The sequence below is a fragment of the Neofelis nebulosa genome, chromosome 3 (assembly GCF_028018385.1).
Source record: "Neofelis nebulosa isolate mNeoNeb1 chromosome 3, mNeoNeb1.pri, whole genome shotgun sequence".
Lineage (NCBI taxonomy): Eukaryota > Metazoa > Chordata > Mammalia > Carnivora > Felidae > Neofelis > Neofelis nebulosa.
Genome location: NC_080784.1, coordinates 22125655 through 22150305, shown reverse-complemented (window position 1 = coordinate 22150305; position 24651 = coordinate 22125655). Strand labels below are relative to the sequence as shown.

The following is a 24651-nucleotide window of genomic DNA, read 5'->3' as shown; positions in this document are numbered from 1 at the left end:
TGCAACAAGCAGTAGCCAGGTCGGTTTGTGAAGGGATGAGTGCCAGCGGCCTAGTATTTGTCTGGTGCCAGCTGCATGGAGCAGTCATTTCATTTATGTATTTTAAATTTCAAATTAAAATTTTAAATTAAAAAATTTAGGGGCGCCTGGGTGGCTCAGTCGGTTGAGCGTCCTACTTGGGCTCAGGTCATGATCTCACAGTCTGTGAGTTCGAGCCCCACGTCGGGCTCGTGTGCTGACAGCTCAGAGCCTGGAGCCTGCTTCCGATTCTGTGTCTCCCTCTCTCTCTGTCCTTCCCCTACTCATTCTCTCTCTCTCTCTCTCTCTCTCTCAAAAATAAATAAACATTAAAAAAAAATACTCTCTGGACCTACTGATATATATGGAGCTGTCTGGTTCTTTTTTTACTGGTTGTATGATATTCCATTATGTAAGCTGTTTTTATTTAACCAAGCTTAAACAACCATTTGAGTTGAGATTTAGGCTTAGATTATGATCTCAGGGTTGTGGGATCGAGCCCCATGTCAGGCTCCACATTGAGGAGGGACGCTGCAGCTGCTTAAGATTCCCTCGGGGCGAGGGGCGGTGGAGGGGTTGGGGGGGTGGGCCTGGGTGGCTCAGTCGGTTGAGCATCCTACTTGGGCTCAGGTCATGATCTCATGGTCTGTGAGTTCGAGCCCCGTGTCAGGCTCTGTGCTGACAGCTCAGAGCCTGGAGCCTGCTTCCGATTCTGTGTCTCCCTCTCTCTCTCTGCCTCTATCCTGCTCATGGTCTGTCTCTCTCTGTCTCAAAAATAAAGAAAAACGTTTAAAAAAATTAAATTAAAAAATTTATAGGTGATACATACATACTCATGGTACTCAATTTAAAAATTAAAAAAAAGTATAAGTGTTCTTCTCAGTGCCCTCTCCCCCTTTCTGCTCCTGCTTACAAGAACGTGTTGCTAAACGTCACGTGCACATTTCTGAAACAAATGTGGAGGTGGGTGCGTTACGTGTTTTTGTACACACGTAAAAATATTTTACACATTGTTTTCACACAAGTGGTTCCATTAAGGACTGGGTTTGGGCCTTTTTTTTTTCTCTCCACTTAATATATCCTGGAAAATTTTCCCTATCCGTATATAAATAACCTTTTTTTATAGTCATTTTGGGAATACAACAGTCATTCATTAAAAGATCTTCAGGATGTTCCAAACTCTTATTAGGCAGGTCTTGTATATAATTTTGAAGTGCAGTAACTGTCAACTTTGAGCATCTGAAAAATCAGAAAACTATGCTTGTTTGTCGTCAATGATTTCAGCTTCTCTGCTGTGGCCGGTTGAGATTACCCATAAGCGTGCTGGAGTTCAACATCACACTTCTGTTTTAACTAAAACAGTGATGGATCTTGTAGTCAGAAGTGTTTTTTCTTTTAAAAAATTTTTTTAATGTTTATTTATTTTTGAGAGAGAGACAGACAGAGCATGAGTGTGGGAGGGGACAGAGAGAGAGGGAGACGCAGAATCAGAAGCAGGCTCCAGGCTCTGAGCTGTTAGCACAGAGCCTGACACGGGGCTCGAACCCACAAACTGCGAAATCATGACCTGGGCCAAAGTCGGATGCCCAACCGAATGAGCCACCCAGGCACCCCAGAACTGTTTTTTCTTTTAATATAAAATTTTCATTAATGTTAATTTTCTTAATGATCCGTTTTGACATGCTTGCCAAAGATTAGGTAACGCTAATTAAATTCGATAATTTTAGCTTCATTTTGTTGAGCACCTATAATGTGCTAGAGACTGTACACACACACACACACACACACACACACACACACACACATATATAATCTGTAATTCTTGTAACAATCACAGAAATTATAGAAATTATTTGTCCCTGGGAACCTGGGTGGCTTAGTTGGCTGAGTGTCCAACTCTTAATTTCAGTTCAGGTCTTAATCTCAGGGTCATGGGATCAAGCCCCATGTTAGGCTTTGCGCTGAGTGTGGAGCCTGCTTAAGATTCTCCCTCCCACCCCGCGCCCCCCGCTCCCATTCGTCTCCCCCACTTGCTTGCTCTCTTTCTTTAAAAAAAAATTTTGTAAAGAAATTATTTATCCCATTTTAAAGAGGAGGGGTAAGTGGGGCTCAGAAAAGTTAAAGAGTGGGCTTAAAGTCCCATGGCAAGATTGTTGGACTCCAAAGGCCACGTTCTTTCCTTTTTCTTTTTTCTATATTATGTTCTTTTTCCAATTTAGAATCAGAAAGCCTTTTTTCTGAATCAAAGCCAACAGCTGTTTGCACTGAATTTTAAACAACACACAAAGGATATTTACCACAATCATGTTTTATTTCTCTATACAAAATCATTCAGACACAGAATACATTCTCTTCTTTTTAATTTTTTTTATTAAATATAATTTATTGTCAAATTGGCTTCCATACAAACCCAGTGCTCATGCCAACAGGTGCCCTCCTCAATGCCCATCACCCACCCTCCCCTCCCTCCCACCTCCCATCAACCCTCAGTTTGTTCTCAGTATCCAAGTCTCTTATGGTTTGGCTCCCTCCCTCTCTGTAACTTTTTTCCCCCTCCCCCTCCCCCATGGTCTTCCGTTAAGTTTCTCAGGATCCACGTATGAATGAAAACATATGGTATCTGTCTTTCTCTGCCTGACTTATTTCACTTAGCATAATACCCTCCATTTCCCTCCACGTTGCTACAAAAGGCCATATTTCATTCTTTCTCATTGCCAAGTAGTATTCCATTGTGTATATAAACCACAATTTCTTTATCCATTCACCAGTTGTTGGACACTTAGGCTCTTTCCATAATTTGGCTATTGTTGAAAGAGCTGTTATAAACATTGGGGCACAAATGCCCCTATGCATCAGCACTCCTGTATCCCTTGGGTAAATTCCTAGCAGTGCTACTGATGGCTCATAGGGTAGATCTATGTTTAATTTTTTGAGGAACCTCCACACTGTTTTCCAGAGTGGCTGCACCAGTTTGCATTCCCACCAACAGTGCAAGAGGGTTCCCGTTTCTCCACATCCTCTCCAACATCTATAGTCTCCTGATTTGTTCATTTTGGCCACTCTGACCGGTGTGAGGTGGTATCTCAGTGTGGTTTTGATTTGTATTTCCCTGATGAGAAGTGATATTGAACATTTTTTCATGTGTCAGTTGGCCATCTGGATGTCTTCTTTAGGGAAGTGTCTATTCATGTCTTCTGCCCATTTCCTCGCTGGATTATTTGTTTTTCGGGTGTAGAGTTTGGTGAGTTCTTTATAGATTTTGGATACTAGTCCTTTACACACTATGTCATTTGCAAATATCTTTTCCCATTCAGTCGGTTGCCTTTTAGTTTTGTTGATTGTTTCCTTTGCTGTGCAGAAGCTTTTTATCTTGATGAGGGCCCAATAGTTCATTTTTGCTTTTAATTCCCTTGCCTTTGGAGATGTGTCGAGTAAGAAATTGCTACGGCTGAGGTCAGAGAGGTTTTCTCCTGCTCTTTCCTCTAGGGTTTTGATAGTTTCCTTCTCACATTCAGGTCCTTCATCCATTTTGAGTTTATTTTTGTGAATGGTGTGAGAAAGTGGTTTAGTTTCATTCTTCTGCCTGTTGCTGTCCAGTTATGTTCTCTTCCTTTTCAAATTGAGTCTACAAAGGAGTGGAGAGTTAAAACATTTCATCAAAGCTGTCTGTTATGAAGAGACATTTTATTACTATATTTCTTCAAGTGTAAAGTACATATCAAATTCTAAAATACTTGGTTTTTATTTACTGACTTTCTCTTCTGTTTCCTAAGTGACAGTTAAGGTTACATTACATCATGCTCCTAAGTAGAAGTCAAAGTAAGTTAAATTCAATGTTATAAAATCTTCTACTTTTCATAAAAATGCTATGTACCATTTAATACCAAACCTGCTTCTTACATTCTCATAGGAAGAGAAACAATCTTTCCTATCCCTTCTTATCTTCCCCTGGTCCACAAAAGAGTCATTGTCTTTGCCCCCATTGTCCAGAGTATTAAGGCACCCCAGCTTCCATGTAACCATTCTCTCCTCTAGAAACCAACACAAGGAAGCTAAGGGATTATCCTGCATCCTTTGGAGACAGAATGCAATTACAGTAGGCTTGTTTGGAACTCTCTGCAATATTATTTCTTGCCATTGTTTCATTCAGATGTCACAAAAGGCAATCTCAGCAATTGGTTTACACTCACACTAGAATCATAACTGTTTTCATACAATGTGCACCCACAAGTTTTGCCTTCTTTATTACTTATTTGCAATATACAATACCTTTATGTTCCAGAATTACTAACTCTAATGCCGTTCCCTTTACCTTATGGTTTTTGAGGTAGATGTATAAACATTTTTCTTCCCCCCCCCCCAAATTTTCCATTTATTCATAAGCCAGATAAAGGCTTACCTTTTTACTTTTTTTTAATTAAAGTTTTTTTAATTGTAAGAACACTTACACAACACTTACCCTTTTAACAAATTATTTTTTTTTTAAATTTTTTTTTTTTTAACGTTTATTTATTTTTGAGACAGAGAGAGACACAGAGCATGAACAGGAGAGGGGCAGAGAGAGAGGGAGACACAGAATCTGAAACAGGCTCCAGGCTCTGAGCTGTCAGCACAGAGCCCGACGCGGGGCTCGAACTCACGAACTGTGAGATCATGACCTGAGCTGAAGTCGGACGCTTAACCGACCGAGCCACCCAGGCGCCCCTCTTTTTTTTTTTTTTTTTTTTTTTTTTAATTTTTTTTTTTTTTTTAACATTTTTTAATTTATTTTTGGGACAGAGAGAGACAGAGCATGAACGGGGGAGGGGCAGAGAGAGAGGGAGACACAGAATCGGAAACAGGCTCCAGGCTCCGAGCCATCAGCCCAGAGCCTGACGCGGGGCTCGAACTCACGGACCGCGAGATCGTGACCTGGCTGAAGTCGGACGCTTAACCGACTGCGCCACCCAGGCGCCCCCAGGCGCCCCTCTTTTAACAAATTCTTAAGTTCACACTACAGTGTTGTTAGCTATAGGTACAGTGTTCACCACACACCTCTGGGGCTTATTTATCTTGTATAATTGGGTAAACATTTTTCATATGTACACTTCTACTTTAAAAATCTAAAAAGAAAAATGCCTTAGTTTGTTAGCAAAGTCAACAGAGAATGAGGTCACTTTGCTAACATTAGAGTAAGCAAAAGACATTTGAGGCCGGGAAACAATACATGTATGTTCTTTGCACTGGGTTTATTGTACCAGTTAACAAAGTTAACTCACCCATTGAAGATGCCAGCCATTTCCACTTAGGGGTTGTGTCACGTTTACAACGAGATCATCCTGTAGTTCCCTGTCTTTATCAAAAAGAAAATAAAACAAATTTTTTAAGTTTATTTATTTATTTTGAGAGAAACAGACAGCGCCAGTAGGGGAGGGGCAGAGAGAGAGGGAGGGAGAGAGAGAGCCTCCTAAACTGGCCCTGCCCTATCAGCACAGAGCCTGATGCAGGGCTTCAAGTCAAGAAACTGTGAGATCAGGGCCTGAGCCGAAACCAAGAATCAGACGCTTAACTGACTGAGCCACCCAGGCGCCTGAAAATTAAAAAAAATAATAATAAAAAAATAAGAAAAATTGATAGAAGAGTGTGGCTATGAAGTATGAGTTGTATTTGTATTTATGTTTATTGATATATAATAGTTTGAATTCTTACCCCTCCTCCCAAATATACTTTAGCGTGAGAACTGAGAATTATCAATCTCCATGTTTGGAATCAAAGGCTATAAAGCCCACCTCCGGAATGTTTATCTTGCAGATAAGGAAAATGAAAGTCTCGCAGACTATTCCACTTGGCCAGGGCCACATAATTGTCAAGTGGCAGTTTTACGTTATGATCCCCGCAGTTTGGTTCTCAATCCTATTTCTTTTCTTAAACCTCCGCTTGATAATCTGTTTACTTCAGTGGTGTGCTGATGGCATGCAAGCAGTTTGTGAAGATATTTCATCTAATTCGGGAAAACCTGAAAGATTTGAAGTTACTTAATCATAGTTAGAAATTAAATCCAAAGGTAAGAAAGAAAAAGAACATAGCATGTTCCTCTTGTCTGCCTGACTTCATTCGGTTTCTCCCCAGCTCTGTGTTTTTAGGCATGTGCTTATTTGCATAAATGGACACGATACACAGCTATCGGTCCATGATTGATTAAAGCAAAAAATCTAAACAAATTCTTTTGTGAAATGGATTTTTTAATGGTTGTATGTGGAAAGAAATCTTACGAGTCATGCTTAAAGAAATGCCAATGAATTTTAAATGACAGGAAACCAAATACTGTGTTCAGGATGAGCATATGTATACCTAGGTTGAACGTGCACAACTGACTGAAACTGTTGTTTTTGTTTTCTTAACAGGGTGAACAATTGTGTTGGATTTTCAAATTATAAATTTTTCCTCCTTTTCTTGGCTTATTCTCTGCTGTACTGCCTTTTTATTGCTGCTACAGATTTACAGTATTTTATCAAATTTTGGACAGTAAGTCAATACCTTGGTGTCTTTTTGTGGTATATAAAAGTACATAATAGATTTTCAGTAATCAAGTTATTTCAGACACAGATTTCATAAAACAGAGTTCATTTCTGTATAGTCAATCCTCATTGCTCACAGATTCTGTATTTGTGAATTCTTCTGCTTGCTAAAATTTATCTGTAATCCCAAAGTCAGTACTCGCAGAGCTTTTGTGGTCATTTGCAGACATGCTGAGAGTGGGAAAAATTTGACTCGTCCCGTGTGCACATTCCCAGTTGAGATCAAACAAGGCAACATGCTGCCTTCTTGTTTGGCCTTCTTGTTCCCCCTTACTGTAAACAAGTATGCTTTTCATTCTGATTAGTGTCACATTTTTTGCACTTTGTACTTTTTGTTGGTGATTTTGCTATTTCAAATGTAGTGCCGAAGTGCTTGCTGTCTGGTGTTTCTAAGCAAAAGAAGACTAGAATGTGCCTTATGGAGAAAATACATGTGTTAGAGAAGTTTCCTTCAGGCATGACTTACGCTGTTGTTGGCTGTGAATCAACAATATGTACTAAATAAGATGTCAGCAAGGTGTCTTTAAGCAGAAACACACATCAAACGAGGTTGTGTATTGATCACTTGCTGAGAATATGGTGACCAGAGGCTCGCAGGAACCTAACCCTTTATTTTGCCTTTGGCATTGGATCCATAGCCACAAATTTAGTGTTCATGGCACCATTATAGAACATAACCACAGTGAATAATGAGAACTGACTCTGTTAGAAGATTTTTTTTTTTGGTATTTAAAAAAATTGAAATGTTTTCTTTACATATGTAAAGATTATTTTTTAAAAGTGTTATGTCTAGAATATCCTGAAATTTTATTAGGTATTGCTTGATTAGGCTTTAAGTAGCTCATTTGCTTTTAAAGGTTTATTGAATGCCTCCATGTGCCAGCTGCATCCCTAAGCACTAGGAATGCACAGGCATATATATGGACATGCTCCTAGCATGCAAGAATACTCCAATGTCCAGCTTGAAGAATAGCCTCGAATGAATGTCTGAGAGATAATACCTCACTGCTTCTCATTCCTATGGATGGTTTTAGCTGCAAACCATATTCTATATATATATATATATATGTATATATATATATATACACATATATATATATATACACACACACATATATATATACATATATACATATATATACACGTATATGTATATATACATATGTATACATATATATACACACACACATATATATACATACATATATATACATATATACATCCGTATACTGGTCATTCCATATATATATATGTGTATGTGGATATATATATATATATATATATATATGTATATGTGTGTATATATATGTATATATGTATACATGCACATATACATATATGTATGTATACATATATATATACACACATGTACATATATATATACACATACATATATATATATACATATATATATGTATATATATATATGTATATATATACACACACACACACACACATACATATATACATATATATATGGAATGACCAGTTTTTACTCTGAGGACTCTGCTGTCAAAGCTGTCAGTGAGATCCGGTGACCTATGCTAATATATGATATTGAGACAGTATGACCTTCCATCAGAAGGGGACGTCTCCTAGCAGATCTGGTGTTTCACTCAGTTTCCATAGCCCAAGCCTGGCCTTCCAGAGTGGACGATAAATAAAATGAGAGACAAACTGGTTTTGCTTTGAGATGGCCTGTTCAATCACATGCATATCGTAAGGCTTGTTTTAGGTCAGTGTTATGCACTAGTGTTGATCTTTTCTGTGATGCTGTTCCTCAAAATGGCTCGAAGCCTTACTGTGGACGTGTCAATGTATGTGTTCTTGTAGTGGATGCTGTTGTTTGTAGTAATGTAAAACACCGATAAGAATAGTAATTGTGCCAGTTAACCTTCATTTTCAGGCTTTATAATAAAACTATTTAAACATTTGTAAAGCTGTAGTATGTTAACAAAACATTTTTGAGAAGTAAATTAAAAACTATATTTTATAGTTCCTTTTATCGTGCTTCCTAGTGTTATAGTTTACACATATGGTATCACAACTTTTCTATGAATCAGTTATGAAAAACAAATATCCCAAGTTTAATATCTTTTTAATATCTATATAAATTAATAGCAAACATTTTTTAATCTTATGACATATTTTTCCTCAACATTTTAACAGAAAGCCATGTATCTTTCTCCATATCTAAATTTTAAAAAAATAGAGCAGAAAAAAAATCTTACTTACAAATGTAGGGGAATACATATCCCTTTGACAAAACATTTTATTTTCTTCCTTTCTTTATAGAATGGCCTACCCGATACTCAAGCCAAGTTCCATATTATGTTTTTATTCTTTGCCGCAGCTATGTTTTCTGTCAGCTTGTCTTCTCTGTTTGGCTATCATTGTTGGCTAGTCAGCAAAAATAAATCTACATTAGGTGAGTATTCAATTGTAGTTAACAGAACTTTAAACGCATCAAAAGTTGCCATATGATTAAATGCCAACCTGTCCTGACGTGGTAAAAATCATTTTTATTTCCTACCCTGTTGTGTGAGAGGGTCACTTAGCCACCTACAAATGCACTCGTTCTGTATATTTATTGACTGTCCATTGTGTGTAAAGCATTGTGTATATACAGTGGTGAGCAAGGGCAAAATAGTCTATGGGGGGCACAGAAAATCTGTAACCAAACATAAAAGTAATTACAAAATGTCAAGTGTTATATAGGAAACAAACAGGATGCTGAGGTATGAATCGAGGACTGGGATGATGGAAGGGAACCTACTTAGAGTGGCCAGGGAAGGGCTTATCAAAGCAACAAGTATATAACCTATGAAGTCCGTCATGGTAAGAGCCGTAACATCTCAGGCAGAGGAAACGGTATGTTCAAAAGCCCTACAGAGGTGGGATGCAGCTAAAACAGTACTTAATGGGAAATCCACAGCTAGCTATAAATGATTCCATTAAAAAAGAAATATCGCAAATCAGTTACTTTAAATCTTAAGGAAGTACCAAAAGAAGAGCAAAGGAAACCCAAAGCCAGCAAATGGTAGGAAATAATAAAGATTAGAAAGGAGACAACAGAAATCGAGAATTTAAAACATAGAAGTCCAGTGAAATCAATAACTGGGTCTTTGAAAATATGAACAAATTTTACAAGTTATTAGCGAGAAAGAGAAAACAGAGAAGACTTAATGAAAATCGGTAATGAAAGTGGGGATATTACTACTGAATTTACGGAAATAAAAAGGGTTATAAGTGAATACCCTGAACACCAAAAAATTAGGTAGCCCAGATGAAATGGACAAATTTCTAGAAACATACAAACTACTAATTTGACTCAAGAAGAAATATAAAACCTGAACAGACCTGTAACAAGTAAAGGGATTGAATTGGTAATCAAAAACCTCCCAACAAAGAAAAGCCCAGGACCATATGCCTTCACTGGTGAATTCTCCCAAACATTAAAATAAATAAATAAATAAATAAATAAATAAATAAATAAATAAATAAAAATAACATCAATTTTTCTCAAACTCTGCCAGAAATTAGAAGATAGGATAGCACTTTGTAACTCATTCTGTGAGGCCAGGATTATCCTAATACCAAAGCCAGACAAAGACATCCAAGAAAACTACAGCCCAGTATCCCTTATGAATATAGATACAAAAATCCTCAATAAAATAAACCAAATCCAGCAGCTTATTAAAAGGATTATGTATGGTGGCCAAGAAAGATTTATCCTAAGAATGCAAAGGTGTTTCAATATGCAAAAATCAATCAATGGTAATATACCACGATAATAGAATGAAGGGAAAATAAACCACATGATCAACTCAGCTAATGCAGAGAAAGTATTTGGCAAAATCCAACACCCTTTCAAGGTAAAAACACTTAACAAATTAGAGGCAAACGAGAATTTCTTCAGCACAAGGGGCTTCCTCAAGCCCCAAATGATAAAGTGCATTAATGAGAAATCTGTAGCTAATATCATACTCAATGGTGAATATAAAAACTTTTCCCCTAAGACTAGAAACAAAACAAGATTGGCCACTTTCCCTAGTGGTGTTTAATCTAGCCAGAAAAATTAGTCAAGAAAAAGAAATAAAGCCATCCAGATAGGAAAGGAAGAAGTAAAACCATCTTTCTTCGTGGATGACATGATCTTCTATATTAAAAAAAAAAAAAAACAACTTAAAGAATCCACGATAAAAACTATTAGAGCTAATAGTTGCATGACACAACATCACTATGCAGAAAAATCAGTTGTATTTCTGTACACGAGCAAAGAACCATCCAAAAAGAAATTAAAGAAACAATTCCATTTACAGAAGCATGAGAATAATAAAATAACTAGGAATAAGTGTAACCAAGGAGGTACAGCAGTGGTACACTGAAAACTACCAAGCTTGCCTGAAAGAAATTAAAGACGCAGATAGATGGTAAGATTTCCCGTGTTCATATATGGGAAGACTTAATATTTTTAAGTATGACCCAAAGTGATTTACAGAGTCAGTGTAATCCCTATTACAATTTCAGTGGCCTTTCTTGCAGAAATGGCGAAGCTGATCCTCAAATCTATCCGTCCACACATCTATCTAAAAAAGATCCAGAATTTATAAAGTTTTAATTTGCTTATTTGTGTTTTCTGATTTTCTTTTGCAATGCACATGTGCTGCTAATAATAATAGAAGGATTCTTTAAAAATGAAAATGAATGCAATCACATCCTCTAAAACAGAATAGGCAATCTATGTGGCAGAGCTTTTGATAGGTACGCGAGTTGTGCGTTCACAGGGGGCTAGCCATTGATTTTTAGAGTTCCCTCATTTAGTCCAGTGGTTTATACATGTGGGGGTTACTAGATGTGTTACTCATGTGATTGTTCTCCCATTTTTTGGCAGAGGCGTTTAGAAGTCCTGTATTTCGACACGGAACAGATAAGAATGGATTCAGCTTGGGTTTCAGTAAAAACATGCGACAAGTTTTTGGTGATGAGAAGAAGTACTGGCTGCTACCCGTTTTTTCAAGGTAGTTTGTTGTGAAAGTATTCGGGTTTTAAACCAATGAAAGCAACCCAACAGAAGAACTATAATTCTGCATGGGAATTCCTGTTTTTGTGAGAAGAATTATTTCGTGGTTCACCCTTATATCAGTGTGGAAGTCAGTTAACTCAGCCTCTCCCTTAACATGCTGTATTGAAGCCAGTGTCTGATAGACCCGTTTTGTCCGTAGCATAACTGTGTTCCGCTGGCAAACATCACATTGTAATGGTTTCACACTATGGCCTTTTTTACCGCTCAGTTGTAAGTTTTCGTTTTGATTCTAGTCTAGGTGATGGCTGCTCCTTTCCAACTTGCCTTGTTAATCAGGATCCTGAACAACCATCTACTCCTGCAGGAATGAACTCAACATCGAAAACGTAATCCCATATTTTTTTTCTATTTTACTTTCAAATAATATATGTTCTCCTCCTGTGTCCTTGGGCTATATATTTCTTGGGGAAAAAAAATTAAAAACCTAGGATACTTGACCACAATGGTTCCTGCTTGGAATGAGGGAGATAGGAAAGTATGACTGGGGAGGGGTACATAGGGAGCTTTAATTATACTTGTCAAACTCTGTTATTACTCTGGATAAACAGGTGTTAATTCTCCATACATGCTGCTTGACTGAAGTATATTACGATTTTTAAAACGTAGTGCTTAAAAGAAGAGCATATAAGTCCAAATTAGCTCCCCTAGTGATCAGGTGAGCAGACAGGAAACGTGCCCTCGGACCCCCCAGGTCCTTTCTGTGGTACCTATAACATTATAAAGAGATAAGAAGCACTTCCTTGGATTAGGTTTTTGGAGATCAAATGGAATCCCAGACACCTGCTTGCTAGTGCACCACATTTCCTAATGCTTATTAAAGACCAGTAAATATTATCTGGGCCATTTCAGTGGAAGGGAAAGGCAAGGGGCCCTAGAAATTTAGTGTTTGGAGACTTTTGCCCTTGCTTTGTCAAGAATTTGAGGAAGACCTTGAAATTTGATTCTAACTTTGCAATTAACTGGCAAAAGGCAAAACTACTTAAACCTGTTAAATGCTATGTATGAATTTTTAAGTTTAAAACACTAACTTTCACATCTTTAAGACAGATTTATTTGAATATGGCCATACCTCTAATTTTTAAGGGGAAGCCAATAGCAAGAGCATAACTGTAATATTCTTAAATTTTAGAGAGTTTCTTCTTTGCTGGAATGCCACGTACATAACACCTGTACCTCCGCTCCTGCTGTCTCCATTTCTTATTGATCACAGCACGGCCTCTGGTGGAGCCTGTCATGACCCCACAATTCTTCTTGAGGCAGTGACCCTCAAGGCAGTAGCCATTCCAAAGCCATTTTAAATTGTCACGAGATGAAACCTGTTTGCCACCCCATCCCCAGCGTGACCTTGGACACAGGAGACTGAACAAGTTAATGAGGAGGCCGTTCTGATGTGTTTCCCGGGGACATTCAAAGGCACCGGAGTCTTAGTGGGATGTCCCCTTTGAGTTTGGGCTTGGAAATTTAACAGAGTTATATCTTAACGATTTTCCTTGTATCTTCATGCGGAAAAATATCACTTTAATAGATTATTTAGAATGTTTTCAAGCTTTTATAAAGTTTAGTAGTTTTCAATAACGTTTTTTACCCTTTAAGTGGTTTTTTGTAGTTCAAGAAGATTTGGTTTTCAGAGATGGTATCTCTCCTTCTACTAAGTGTACCAAAGGCCCTCGGAGAAATCCTAATTCTGGCACTTTTGCCCTGCTAGGTGATCTTGAAGGGGTCAAGTAACCACTATCGACTTCCTTTTCCTTTAAATTTTGGGATTGGATTTTGACAGCTAAATTGTCTTTTATGTAATTCTATAATTCCTCCTTGATGAGCCCATATAAAATTGTTATGGCAAGTGGCTGTCTCTCCTCTACTGCAGGGTTTTATGTCTGACTGTCTACTGAACATTCCCACTTCAATGTCTAAAAGTCATCTCCCACTGAACAGGTGCAAAGCGGATATCTTGATTTCCAACCATCAACACCCTTCGGCTTAAATCTGATTCTCCTCCATCCTTCTGGATGTCAGTATACGTGACCCCCTTCTCCCAGGTGCTCAGGCCAGAAACCATGCATCATTCTAGACTCCTCTTTCGTTACCTTGTATTTATTCCATTTGCACATCCTGTCAGAGGCCCCTTCAAAATATGCCAATAATCCGAGTACTTTTTGTCACCCTCAGACTGCTTTCCGGTCCAAGGCATCATTTCTCACATGGATTACTTCCACATCTTCCTTGCTGGTCTTTCTGGTTCCATTTTTGCCCTGCTTCAGTCTACTCTCCATTAAGAATCAGATTGTGTCACTCCTGTGCTCAAAACCCTCCCTTGGCTTCCCATCTTAATCAGCATAAATCAAATTAGTGTCCTTACCTTGTCCTGTCTAATCTGGCCCCAGTAGCTCTCTAATGTCATCCCTTACCACCTTCTCATCCCTCACGGTCCTCAGACACACAGATCTTGCTGGTCCCCAAATGTACCTGGCATGTCCTTATTTATTGTCTTTGTACTTGCCAATTCCTCTTCCTACCCATTTTTTTTTCCAGCTATCTGAATGCTCTTCGACCTTTTCTTAATTCACTTCCAGCTCAGGTGTAACTTCACAATACAGGCTATCTTTGAAAACCCTTTGTAAGATAGGGACCTGCTCCCTCGCTTCCCCTTACTCTCTCTTTTTCTGTTGTCAGGTCTTCCTGTCACCTGACTTATTACATATTTGCTTATTTATTATTATTCTTCCTCAGTTACAGTGAAATTTCTGTGCGATCAAAGACTTTATTCCTTGATGTAATAGGTACTCATTGAATACAGTTGAATGAATGGATCCTTCCTTGCCATTTGTTAGTCTTCTTGGCAGTAATGAATCTGCAAGGATTCCCTAAACCAGGACCTGGTTACTATGCTAAACCAGGTGTATGGTCCCTTTCCTGAAGAATAATAAAAATTAGAATACAAGAGTTATTTGGGGTTTTTTTCATATAAATAGGAGACATGCTCTTTATTTTTAAAGATTTATCTCCAAAATTTTAATAAAGGGATGTTAAAGCTGCACAAAATTAAAATATTCTCCAGTTTTAGATATGAGGTAATTATTAAGGAGCAAAAGCATATCCTTTAAAAAATATAGTATAGTCAACTCACATATGTGAAATTATTCTTGGAAGAAATTGAACTTTTTTTTCTGAACATGATTATAATTACTATTTCAGGGTGTTCTAAAACTACACTTATATAGTTTTTATGCCAATATTTTTTTCTGAGTGAAATGTTATTTTTTAATTTTTATTTTTTCATGCCACCCAATAGATTGATATGTAGCATGTGTACTTAAATTTTAAAACTTAAATTCTTTGAAGACTCTTCATTCTCCAAATTAAACAACGTTTGTAAAACCTGATGTTGTCAGATGTTTCCAACATTTTTGCAAGATAGCACTTAAATTTGTTGTTTCAGTTTAAGAGAGGAAGATAGAGAATTCTTTGTTTAAGACTAGTTAGGCCACTTTAGAAACACTAGGCCAATTTTTCTCCAACTTTTATTTCTGCTATCACCTTCTTATCTATGTTTTCCATATCCACATACCACATAAAACTAATATTTTTATTTAACATATTTATTTAAATTGGCACTGAAGCTTATTTTTAAATCAAACAGTACCTCACTGTCATAAATGAAAACTGCGATAAATTGCCATAAATAGAATACAACTTTAAAAAATAAAATTGATAATTAAACACTATTAAATTCTAACTAGAATCCCTCACCTGCTAAAGTCAGAGGCGGAGGCCTGTTCTGTCAAAGATGGAGACGCCAAAGTCAAGGACTGTCACCTTGTTATATTCGGAAGAATGACGAGACAATGGAAGGGAGAACGGTTTTCTCATTGCGAGTCAGTGCCATTTAATGCCTTATTCCCTGTTCCCCAAATTCCCTTGGGAAGTTGTTTGGATTCTGTACTTTGAGAAACACTCAACATAACGTGATCAAGAATTAACATGATGATTATGATGATGATTATTCTTATTCAGTCCTGAAAACCATCAGTTCCCTGCAAAGCCCTTGAGAGAGTCCCAGAGTCACCTTCTCACGGATTCCCAGTCTTGGACTGAGAACACTGCAAACCCAGGAAAAGGCAAAGCTGGTAAGGGTGTCCTGGTTTGACTGTTTTATTTAATTAAGGTGCTTATTCACCTTTAACAAAAGGTGAAGGTAGTGAAAACAATCCCATCATATAACCTACAAAATTTTGAAGTTGGATTCCCACTGTAAATTTAGAATTAATTTTCAGGAACTTTTTTTTTGTAAAGGCCTTTGGTTAATGTCTAATGTTAGCTGAAGAAGATCATTTTGTGAAAGATCTACATTGCCTTTATCCCAGTGTAAGAACCAAATATTAACTATTGCCTATTAAATAAAATGATGTAAGTATACTCAAAATGTAAATGTTTAATGGAAAAAGTAATCGACTCAGGCAACAGATTGAAAAACATCCAGTGAAAAAGATCTTAATGTGATTCTTTTACTCTAAGATTTCTATCCAGTTTCAGAATGTCAGAGTAAAGTGACTGCGTGATTGCCGTAACTTCAGCTGTTATTTCTTCAAATCCCACTCACATTTCTATTGTATTGCTGTTGATTTTAATCTGTGACTGCATCAGTTAGTATAGTTTATCAGCAAAGGGTTTGAAGTTAGACCTGATTTCAGATCTCAATTTTGACACCTGATTGGGGTGTGAGATTTGTAGTTACCTAATCTCTTTTAGACTTAGCTTTCTTTTCCTAAAATGCTACTTATTTCTCAGGGTTGGTGAGGATTAACCAAAGCATGTGATCATGCATGCCAGCATATATGGATGCGTGTGGTGTCCCTTATAATCGACTATAAAATCATACATGCATGATGAAAGCACCATTAGCCAGAAAATCTTCTCCTTCATTTCTAGTCCTTTCTTCAAACTCTCTCCTAGTGCTGCCAGACTTTGGCTCACTTCACTTTATTTTATTTTTTTACTTTTTTTTAACGTTTATTCATTTTCGAGAGACAGAGACAGAGCACAAGTGGGGGAGGGGCAGAGAGAGAGGGAGACCTAGAATCCGAAGCAGGCTCCAGGCTCTGAGCTGTCAGAACACAGCCCGACGTGGGGCTCGAACCCACAAACCGTGAGATCATGCATGACCTGAACTGAAGTCGGATGCTTAACCAACTGAGCCATCCAGGCACCCTGGCTCACTTCACTTTAAAGTGTTTGTTGTTTTATTTGAAATCTCTTTGGGATTTAGTGATCGTAAAACATGACAGTGCTAGCTAAAAATTCTAAGGTCATTATTTAATATACAATCAGTCATATTCTGCTAAAATATAGGCTTTCTTTAAAGAGTTTTGTGCTTAAGGAATAGATAAAGATCCCCATCCTTTGAGTATTCCTGGTTTTGTCTTTCTCCCACCTTCAAACCGGCCATTCCATTTTCCAGTCTGTGGGAAGGGCTAGATATTGCCTAAACAAAAATTGATGACACCTGTTAGCCCTGTGAATCCCTCAGTTTTCTTGGAGGCAAAGAAGTGATGTATAGTCGGGGGTCAATTTTTGGGGGGTGGAAAGACAAAGAGCTCCCTTTCTTTCAGAAGGAATTCATGTTTCCTCGTACAGTTCTGCATTAACATAGAAGGATTTCTTCCTTTTTATATGCTGTTACTTATTTGGCATGTTAGATTAATTTTCTGTTACTTGGATGGATGAGTATTTAAAGTCTAAAGGATGATGTAAAAGAAGGAAAAGAAATGTGAGAAGGATGAGGTGAGGGAGGGCTCCAAGATGAGTTTCAGCAGGATGTAGTAGGTAAACGTAGAATTAGGAAGAGTACTTTAAGATGACGTGAGAAGTGCCCAATCCAATGTTATCTTTGATGTTTTGTTCCTGCCCACCCACCCCCCCCCCCGCCCACTTCCTCAGGTGTATATCTCTTTTTAAAGTGCTATTTTTGTGGGGCCTCTGAGTGGCTCAGTCAGGTAAGCATCTGACTTTGGCTCAGGTCATGATCTCACAGTCTGTGAGTTCGAGCCCCGCATCAGCTCTGTGCTGACAGCTCGGACCCTGGAGCCTGCTTCCGATTCTGTGTCTCCCTCTCTCTCTCTGTCCCTCCCCCATTCATGCTCTGTCTCTGTCTCAAAAATAAATAAACATTAAAGTGCTATTTTTGTGACACTCTGGGCGGTCAACACTGTATCGTGTGTGTGTGTGTGTGTGTGTGTGTGTGTGTGTGTGTGTGTGTGTGTTTCTGTATGATCATCTTACAAACCTGTACTGCATGCAAGGCACCTTTGGAAGCATATGGAGGGAATCAGGGATGAAAAAACTAGTCTCTATTTATTCAAAAGCAACGCCCCCCCCAAAACAAAATGCTAATTTATGTTCTTTCTTGAAGGTATGAGCAATCCTGCATTAACCATGGAGAATGAGACTTAACTCTTCAAACAAAATAAATTCATACTTTATGAAAGTAAGATACGTTTTTTTCTTAATTGTTATGCTTTGTATTTTTAACAATTTTCCAGTTCTCTTAGGGCAAATAGTTCCCATAAATGTTATTATTTATTTTTGAGTGATTGAAATTTGAAGATGTTTTAATTAACCCTGAGGATCCCATCATGTATCATGTTGGACACCTGTGCAGGTGGACCTAGCTTTGGTATTAGCCTGTATGTAGGGTAACTTGACAAATAATTGGAGTAAGTTGATGAATGAAATTCATTTTTATAGCAATGCACTAAATGGCAAGGATTACTCCTAAAATATTGAACTTTACTTGACACTTATCTTGTCAGATGATAGGATCCTGGAGTTTTTTATTTTCTTCTATCCTTCCAGATTACAGCAGTTATATCCTTGACCATCTGTCAGTAGAATCCCACTGGGTCTTAGTACAAGACAATTATATCTTGTTAGTGCAAACCTCTAGCATCCCAGTTTTGGGTTACAGTAGCACGCCATGGCATGCGTTACCCTTAAATCAATAAGTGTTCCAAATCATTTTCTTTAAACCATAATTTTTTTTAAACCTGTTGTTCTAAATCAGTTTCTTTAAAAGGTAATTTCTTTGTAAGCCAGCCTGCAATTAATACAATAAAGAGCAGCTTTGGAACAAAGCCATAATCATCTAAACAAAATAAAAAATTGTATGTGCTGTTATAATAAACACAGTATAGAGTTGAACAGTAAGGTTATCAAGACAAATCTCTATTTATAAAACTGCAATCTAGAATCCTGAAGTCTAAAAACAATCAAGAGAATGGAATCTAAAACACAAAATCATTTGTGTCAAAATATTTCATGGATATCTGGGTTGTTTTCTTTGGTTTTTAACCCATCTTAATCCTCTAAATCTGTTTTCTTTCTTTCTTTTTTTTTTAAATCTGTTTCTTTCTTTGGTTTTGGTTTTGATAAGTAGCTATGTACTAACAGCAAAAAACTGATCTGGGAATTTGCCAGTTGACTAATGTTTTGGTTTTGGATGACTGTGGATGATCTTAGAGTAGATCAGATTAATCATAACTATGGTTAGGATAGTGAAAATTTCATCTTAACTTGGTTAAATGGCAAAAAGACAATATTAAATTTCTGAAAGCAATTCTTTTTGAATTTTTTTTAATGTTTATTTTTGAGAGAGATAGAGACAGAGCGTGAATGGGGAACAGGCACAGAGAGAGGGAGACACATCATCCAAAGCAGGCTCCAGGCTTTGAGTTGTCAGCACAGAGCCCGACACAGGGCTTAAACTCATGAGCTGTGAGATCATGATGTGAGCCAAAGTCAGATGCTTAACCAACTGAGCCACCCAGGTGCCTCTCTAGAGGGAATTCTTAAAATGTAACTGAATATACAATAATTGAATTACTAAGTAATACTACAAATAAAATATTATACTAGTTCTGTAAAGCATATAAAGTTTCACAGGATGTTTTTTCAGTATTTTGAACCATTAGTTCTAATTACCATTTGTTTGTGAGGTCATATGTGTTAAATGTTCTATATATTGACATAACCAGGGACATTTAAATGTGTCTTTAGAAATTGAATTTTCCCAAAGTAGCTAATATGCCAAATTGTTTTTAAAATATTTAAAAATAGTTTTTCCTGCTTTACATCTCAGACTTGCAATTTGTTCAGCGCACATGATATTGATAGGCTTAATTTCATTATATTCTGAATGATATTTTCATCTCTTCTCTTTTTGAAGTACATTAATAAATTATTTGTGGGCTTTTTATAAAATATTTATTAGTTCACACTTTGCAGATCGTTATGTCCCTAGGCCCATAGTAGCACTGATGTGTAAGTAAATTTAGCCTTTTCAACCTTCCCTCTTATACAAAGAAAAAATGCTGTGCTTCAGGTGCAGTGAAGCATCTGACTCTTGATCTCAGCTCAGGTTATGATCTCACATGTCGTGGTTTCAAGCCCTGCATTGGGCACCCTGCTGACAGGGTGGAGCCTGCTTGAGATCCTTTCTCTCTCTCTCTCTCTCTCTTTCTCTCTCTCTCTCTCTCTCTCTCTGCCCCTCCCCCACTCGCTTGCTCGCTCTCTACCTCAAATATAAATAAACTTAAAAAAAAATGCTGTGCTTCTATGCACATGAAGTTTCAAAATGATTTTCCTACATCCCCATCCAGCTTAGCTGGCACTTCTAAACTCCTCCTGGCTTCAGACAAATGAAGAACTAGCAGTCCTGCCGCTGGCATTGGGGCCCCAAACCTTACCCTGGACCTACTGAATCAGAATCTGCATTTTCTGCATTTTAACAAGATCCTCTGGCCTTGTATATGCATATTATAGCTTGAGAAGGACGGATGTAGAGGTCTGAATTCAAGAACACATCTGAGCTTTCCAGCACAGAAAACATGGAATTCTGAGCAAGGAATGTTACTCAACAAACATTGAATGAATTGTTTTTGTTTTTGTTTTTTTTTATAGTTAACACAATAATTTCATGATTTCTGTTTCATTTCAAGGTATCAGTGCTGCAGGTGGATGGCAGAGGCTTCCCACAGGAAGGCACCACGGGCCCCTGGTTCCCATTTCTTCTTGGCTGGATATGCAGAATATGAATTGGTTAGTTCTCTCCAAGCCGTTGCTTAAAATATAACACATTTTTTTAAAAAAAACCAGTATAGAGATTGTTTCAACTAACACAAATTCCTGTTAAATATTAAAAGTAATTATGGTTTATGAATCAAGGACAAAAATATCTTCTACCATAAAAACTTGGAATAAATTCGTGGGCTTATTTTCACCCAAATATTTGGGTTGTACAATGTATACACATAAAAAGCCCATTAATCATCTGATTTTCCTGATTCAGAAAATTGAGACTATTAAGATACTGAAGTTTAAAAGATTTCAAATTACAGTATAATGAGAGCTTTATTCATAAAACCTGTTAGTTACCTGTGAGGTGGAGGGAGCCTGTCAGACTTGCTTCTTCCCTCTGCTGTAAATCTGGCCCCAGACTGAGTGAACTCTAATGACTATGAATTCATTGCAAATTTTAATTGGCCCACACTTGAAAACTGCCATCATTTTTTGCCAGACTTTAATTCTAGCCTTTGTTCCCTGCTGGAAAAGAAGTGTGATCATTGATTGAAGACTGAGCTCACTGATAAGCAACTAGCTAGCAAATGTTTTGTCACAACTAATACATTTCTATTACATCCAAGATATATTTTTCATCTCTCCCAATCTTCTTAAACCGGGGGAATATCTATACAAAAACAATTATGATTGGTTTATGATGTTCTTTTGCCAGTATGGCTTTTTTGAAAATCTGTTTTTCAGGTTATTTGTTCTACTGAACAGAGCAAACATATTGAATTTGTTAAGCATCGCCAATGGGCCAATAGATTAATCCTCCATTGGTATCTATATTTTTTCTGTGTCCCCTCTCATCAAAAGTATGACACTTTATAGTTGAACTTTATAGTTCTTCAAATACTTAAGACTAAATTATGCAAATCATGAAAACAAATCCTATACTTTCAGAAATTTAGTTCAACCTGAACTAAATGGCGTGCTGTTTGGAAATTGAGTTTAAGGTAAACTAATGTGGTGTGTTTGTTAATGCCAAAACGTTCGGCTTCGGTAAATATACTAGGAAGCTCTTGTGCCTTGTACGCACTATTTGAAAAAGTTTTATTCTTTTTTTGAGTGGAGTGTAAGTTTTGTAAATGTTAGAGATTAGAATAAGCTTAAACAGTTTTTGGTACTGATTTTGAGAATTTAAAGCAGATTATCTTTTAAAACGTGCACAGTTAAGGAACCAGTATTTAATCAAAGAAACAATGGTATTACACTTTTCAAAATCTGAGTTAGACAAAAATGCAACACTGAAGAGACCAGAAGACTGGAGGATAATGGAGTAGAAAGATCCTTGCAGTTACTTGTTCTTTCTAAAAATATAAAGCTTACATTTTAATGAGTTTTATGAAAGAACCAATGTCAGCCAAGTCCATTTAAAGATACAGGGATACTCTTTCCGATTTTTTTTTTTTTTTAAACCTGAAGACTTTGATCTGACAATCCGTTTCAGGAAATCTCAGAAGATATGATGCATTTTTACTTGTTACTTTTAAAGCATTTTTTGGTCATCATTTTTTATTACCTGAAGTGCCAGGTTGGAACCTATAGCTACTGCTACGAGTCTTAAGGGCAACAGCATCACGTGATGTATTACGAAATATATGCAGCCAGGTTTTTTCAAAGCACAGTACTATAGCCATTTTTGTGGACAGGATTTTGTGAGGTGTTCCTTCTTGTCAAAATAGAAGCTAAGAAAAAAAGTGGGGTTTTTATTCTTTCCCTTGCGAGAGTACTGTTAAATTTTCCCCCTTTAGGTCTTTTGTGTAATTATTGATATACATGATGAGTTGATACACAGTAGAATCATTCGAAAAAAATTTTTACGAATAAATTTTTTTCCATTAAGTTGCAGTGGTTCCCTTTTTGTTTTCATACAGTGAATAATCTTTCAAGGGTTTTGTTTTTAATCTAGGTGGTTAGAATTTTTAGAGATGATGGCATATCTCATTAGATATGCAGTATAAAGTTTACCTGAGTGAATAAAGCATCAGATAGACCTGCATTTTTGTACATATTTATAAAATGTATCTTAAAAACATTTTAAACATTTTGCTTTAAAAAATTTAATTGCTCAACTGAAACTTGAAGACACTTATACTTCCACTGTCCTGATAGTCCACTTAACTGATAATTTTGATTTTTTCCTGTTTTTAGAAATTCTACCATAGAGAGAAAATTTTTAAGAATTTTTTTAAATATTGTGCAAATACTTCATATACTTCAGTTAACTATTTGCCATTGTGCAGCAAAGAGGGTTTGTTTTTTAAAGATAAAACTTTGTTGCATCTAAATACAACGATGAGCCATTCAAGGCAGTGCTTATCCATGAATTCCCTCCTGTTCTACCATAATAAAGTCTGGTTGATCACCATTATTAGCGGTCTATATGAATTTGCCTTTGCATTGACAATCGAAATTGCTTTCAAGATACACTTTTCCTAATGGTCTACCAGAGCTATTACAGACAAAATTGGTCTACAACCTGGCCATAACAAAGCTCTTTTTGAGGAGAGGTGGATGACAGGATGAGATCATGATCTCTTAGTAAAATGATTCTGAGGACAATTAGAAACAGACTGTAAAACTTGAGTACGGTGCATTCAACAGTTAAGTACGGGAAACACGACATATGTTTGACAAAAACTACCCTCTCTAGAGAAATCGCAGGATTTATAAAACATGTTCTTAAAAAATGAAGGTAGTCATCGTGTGATTCATGCTTCAAGGAAACAACCTGTGAAAAAATTGTTACTCCCTTCTATTATAAACCAGCAGATTTCCCCTCCTTTGAAATACATCTGTCCCCCGGTGTAATGTTCAGTGTATTTCCATCCTCAAAAAAAAGAGGATGTACATACACGGATGTCTTACCATAATACACTCCAGGTCACTAAGAGCTCATCCTTTAATTGTTCTTACACCAACAAAAAATTCAAATGTGACCATTTGGGCAAAAGACAACTGCAGATCGCTTGCAGCTTTTTCTCATGGCAGGAACGTGAGAGCGAAAACAAAACCGGGGACCATGCCCAGAGAGATCTTTGATGTTCTTGTTTGCAACCAGTATTTCGTATTTGTCAGCTTACAGGTGGGGGGAAAATGTCTGTTAAGATGATTCATCTTTTGAGTGGACTTATTTCTGAGTACCAGGGAAACCAAAGGGGGCCTCTTGATAAGTGATTTTAAGCTCTGGCTTGTGCTGTGTGAAGGAGCTCCTCGGTACTCGGAAAGGACGGGACTATTTTATGATTTATTAAAAACTATCATTTGTGTTGCATCTTCCAGGGAAGGTTTTCCAGGAGCTCTCCTGACCTGAATTTGTTAATGCTTAATAGTTCTTGTTTGACAGATAAAGGTGCTTCATTAAAATGAGAAAAAAAATAATGCTACAAAGAATTCTGTTGATGCTGAATTAAAACTGTTGTCACAGAAAGTTTCAGTTCTTCTGTTTTTTATTCAACTATGAAAGCGAGGCTGTTGTCACAGGTCGAGTTCCTGTCTTTTTCTGTCAGGAAGGAGAGCCCCCTAAGGTCTGGTATTAAAAGCATCTTAAATGACTTAACCAAACATTTATTGTGAAAGGTGATTATTAGAGAAAATCAACTTTAATGACACACTCATCTTAGTGTAACATGCATATGTGTTTTAAAATTCTTTCAAACATTTACTGAGGCAAGGAGAGGATATGGATGAACCCTAGAATGGCTATAATCACCTGGAGGAGAGTCTCTCTACATACGTATAGCTCAACTATGATTTTTTAGTTTACTTTCCACAGGGTCTTTGCGCTGGTCTGAGACACCACCTAACAGTGTTTATTCTTGTTTAGAAGAAAAGGAAACAAAGGCGCATGACAGAAGTGAAATGGGTGCC

At 37.1% G+C, this 24651-nt stretch overlaps 1 protein-coding gene across 2 annotated transcripts in view; it reads left to right on the top strand.

The window, feature by feature from the left end:
• Window positions 1-22629, top strand: part of ZDHHC2 (zinc finger DHHC-type palmitoyltransferase 2) — a 70316-nt gene extending 47687 nt beyond the window's left edge. For both annotated transcript variants that reach the window (XM_058720091.1, XM_058720092.1), the window contains exons 7-13: window positions 6402-6522; window positions 8871-9003; window positions 11470-11596; window positions 11895-11987; window positions 15676-15788; window positions 18071-18145; window positions 20655-22629. In XM_058720091.1, the coding sequence (XP_058576074.1) occupies window positions 6402-6522; window positions 8871-9003; window positions 11470-11596; window positions 11895-11987; window positions 15676-15788; window positions 18071-18111 (628 nt within the window). In that variant the 3' untranslated portion in view covers window positions 18112-18145; window positions 20655-22629. The remainder of the gene's footprint in view (window positions 1-6401; window positions 6523-8870; window positions 9004-11469; window positions 11597-11894; window positions 11988-15675; window positions 15789-18070; window positions 18146-20654) is intronic.
• Window positions 22630-24651: the final 2022 nt, after the last annotated feature.